At 32.2% G+C, this 2,770-nt stretch overlaps 1 protein-coding gene across 1 annotated transcript; it reads right to left on the bottom strand.

Moving 5' to 3' along the window:
* On the bottom strand, positions 1–641 carry LOC18107840 (60S ribosomal protein L12). Its single transcript, XM_006372134.3, has one exon. The coding sequence runs from the start codon at positions 639–641 to the stop codon at positions 144–146; it is 498 nt and encodes a 165-aa protein (XP_006372196.1). The 3' UTR covers positions 1–143.
* Between the last annotated feature and the right edge of the window lie 2,129 nt (positions 642–2,770).

The raw sequence follows: 2,770 nt of genomic DNA, 5'->3' as shown, positions 1-2,770 counted from the left end.
TAGCAAAAATACCGTCGATAATAAAGTAGTAAATCACCTTAGAAAACATCCTTAAGCATCCAGATACCATAAAATTAGACAAAAACATAAAATGAGATCTTTCGGAAACTTTAAAAAAACCCAAAAGAGCAACAATTTCTCAATCATTCAGAAATCTCAACATCACCATCAGTAATCTCCTGCTGCAAATCTTTTGGATCTTTCCCATCAACAGTACACCCAACTGAAACACAAGTCCCCAAAATTTCCTTCACTGTCCCACTCAGATCCTTCGCCATCGATCTCACACTCATAACCTTAGCAATCTCAATAACATCATCAAGAGAGATGTTCCCATTATGCTTTATGTTCTTTGTCTTCTTCCTGTCTCTCTCTGGCTCCTTCAACGCCTTGATAACCAAAGCCGCGGCTGAGGGCACGACGGTGACCTTGGCCTGACGGTTCTGGACGGTGAGCTTGACGGTGACACGGAGGCCCTTCCAGTCCTTGGCAGTTTCTTTGGCGATGTCTTCTCCGATTTTCTTCGGAGAAAGACCGAGAGGTCCGATTTTGGGAGCGAGGGAACTGGCTGCACCAACTTCGCCGCCGGTCACCCTCACGTAAACGTCGACCACCTGAGATGGGTCAAACTTCGGCGGCATTTTTGCTTCTCTGTTGCTGCTTGCTGCCTGATGGAAAGAGAGGGAGATCAAGGGTTTCGCGAAAATAGACGGTTTATATAGATATAGTGGCGGCTAGGGTTTTGGGCGAGTGCAATACCGTTTCTAGCCCTAAAAGATGGGTTTTTTCTTGGACTTTGATTGGGCCAAAGGGAAACAAGTTGTTGGATTTTTATTTTTTTGAGTTTGTTTCCCTCATTTATATATAATTCAATACGACTCAGAGTCATGATTTAAAAAGAATAATTTTAGTTATTTGAATTTATCAATTTTATTTTAAAAAAATTAAAATAGTATTGTTTGGATAAAAAAAAAATTTATAAAAAAAATCAATGAATTTTTATTGGATTACGTATTAACCTGATTTTTTTTATTAATTCAAGCTTGGTTAATTCCTCCTCTTATGTTTTCTTTAATGTGGACCAATCTAAGTTTTGAATTGACCAATTCTTAGTTTAAATCACGAAATTGATTCAAGTTTTATAACAATGTATAATATAACCTCCTTCGTAAGACCTAAAACATGTTCAAGTTCATGGAAGAAAAGACAATGCATGAACTAGTTTGATGTTGTCAATCGTCCATTGCCAAAGAAAAATGTAAGCTAGAAGATGGAGAAAACTTTGATTAAGTTGTTTTTTTAATAAATTCAATATTAAAGAATAAAATTGAAAAAAAAATTAATAAAAAAATATTCGTGTCAACTCGAGTTAACTTGCCACACTCATGACTTGAGTCATGAGATCAGGATAACTCAATAAAAAACAAATCAAAACAAATAATGAAACCTAATTCTCAATCAACATAATATTAAAAGATGAAATTAAAAAGAAAATCAATTAAAAAAAACACAAAAAATAACTCAAGTTAACTAGAATCGACTTATTAAACTTGTGATCCAAGTCATGAGATAAGGATAACCTCATAAAAACAGACTGAAATAAATAATGAATTTTAATTATTTATTAACTTAATATTGAAGGATAAAATTGAGAAAAAAAAATTAATTAGAAAAAGAAAAAAACTCGAGTCAACCGAGTTAGCCCATCAAACCGCGGTCTGAATCATTAATCTAGGATAACTTCATAAAATTTATAATAAACCTAAATTTAAATGATAAAATTAAAATTAAAATTAAAAAAAATAAAAACACAAAAAACCCTCCTCCTATAGGGTTTTTTTGTGTGTGTTAATTAAGGCAAGATGACCCGATATTTCTTTTGATCATAAGATGACTTGATCTTAGCAGTGCATTAAGTAAATATTAGGTAACAAAAGGTTGGCCTCTCATTTATTTCCATAGATCCATATTAAAATAATATGATGTGTGTGTATATATATATATACATATCAAGTGTTTTAGGAAACTTTTTAATATTTTTACTTGTTGGATTAATAAAAGTACAGAATCAGATCTGGAACAATAGGTTTATTGAAGATACATTAGATATGAATGGTTTATATAAAAACAAAAGTTAAGTCAGAAAAAAAAAACTCGAGTCGAGTTAGTCTATCAAACCATATTTTAAGTTATTAATTTAGAATAATTTTATAAAATTCCTAATAAAATTGAAAAGAAAACACAAAAAACCCTCCTCCTTTAATTGTTTTTATTAATTAAAGCAAGATGACTCTATTTTTCTTTTGATCATAAGATGACTTGATCTTAGCAGTGCATTAAGTAAATATTAGGTAACAAAAGGTTGGCCTCTCATTTATTTCCATAGATCCATATTAAAATAATATGATACATATCAAGTGTTTTAGGAAACATAAGAGGAATCAATCAAGCAACTGCTTACAATATTATTTCATGAAATGGTGTCATAAGTTTAGCCATAATTCTTCCCTCGATTCAATCGCACATACGAAAGCATGTGTAAGGAAAATCCATAAGTGCATATACATGCATGAAAATGCCACCGGCCCCATGATTCTTTCCTCTCTGTTTTCCTTTGATCATGCATTGTCCGATAAGTTCAGCCATACTTAATTCTATCCTCGATTCAATCGCTTATATGTAAGCTTGTGTAAGGAAAATCCATACGTTTCATATATTCCAAAAATTCGTAAGGAAGTTACAGCAGTTTCTCCTAACAAGTGCTGTAAAG

The sequence above is a fragment of the Populus trichocarpa genome, chromosome 18, assembly GCF_000002775.5.
Source record: "Populus trichocarpa isolate Nisqually-1 chromosome 18, P.trichocarpa_v4.1, whole genome shotgun sequence".
NCBI lineage: Eukaryota > Viridiplantae > Streptophyta > Magnoliopsida > Malpighiales > Salicaceae > Populus > Populus trichocarpa.
This window is presented reverse-complemented; position numbering and strand designations above follow the sequence as displayed.

Excerpts from the sequence above, each read along its gene's own strand:
- LOC18107840 (XM_006372134.3), bottom strand. The coding sequence starts at position 641 with ATGCCGCCGAAGTTTGACCCATCTCAGGTGGTCGACGTTTACGTGAGG.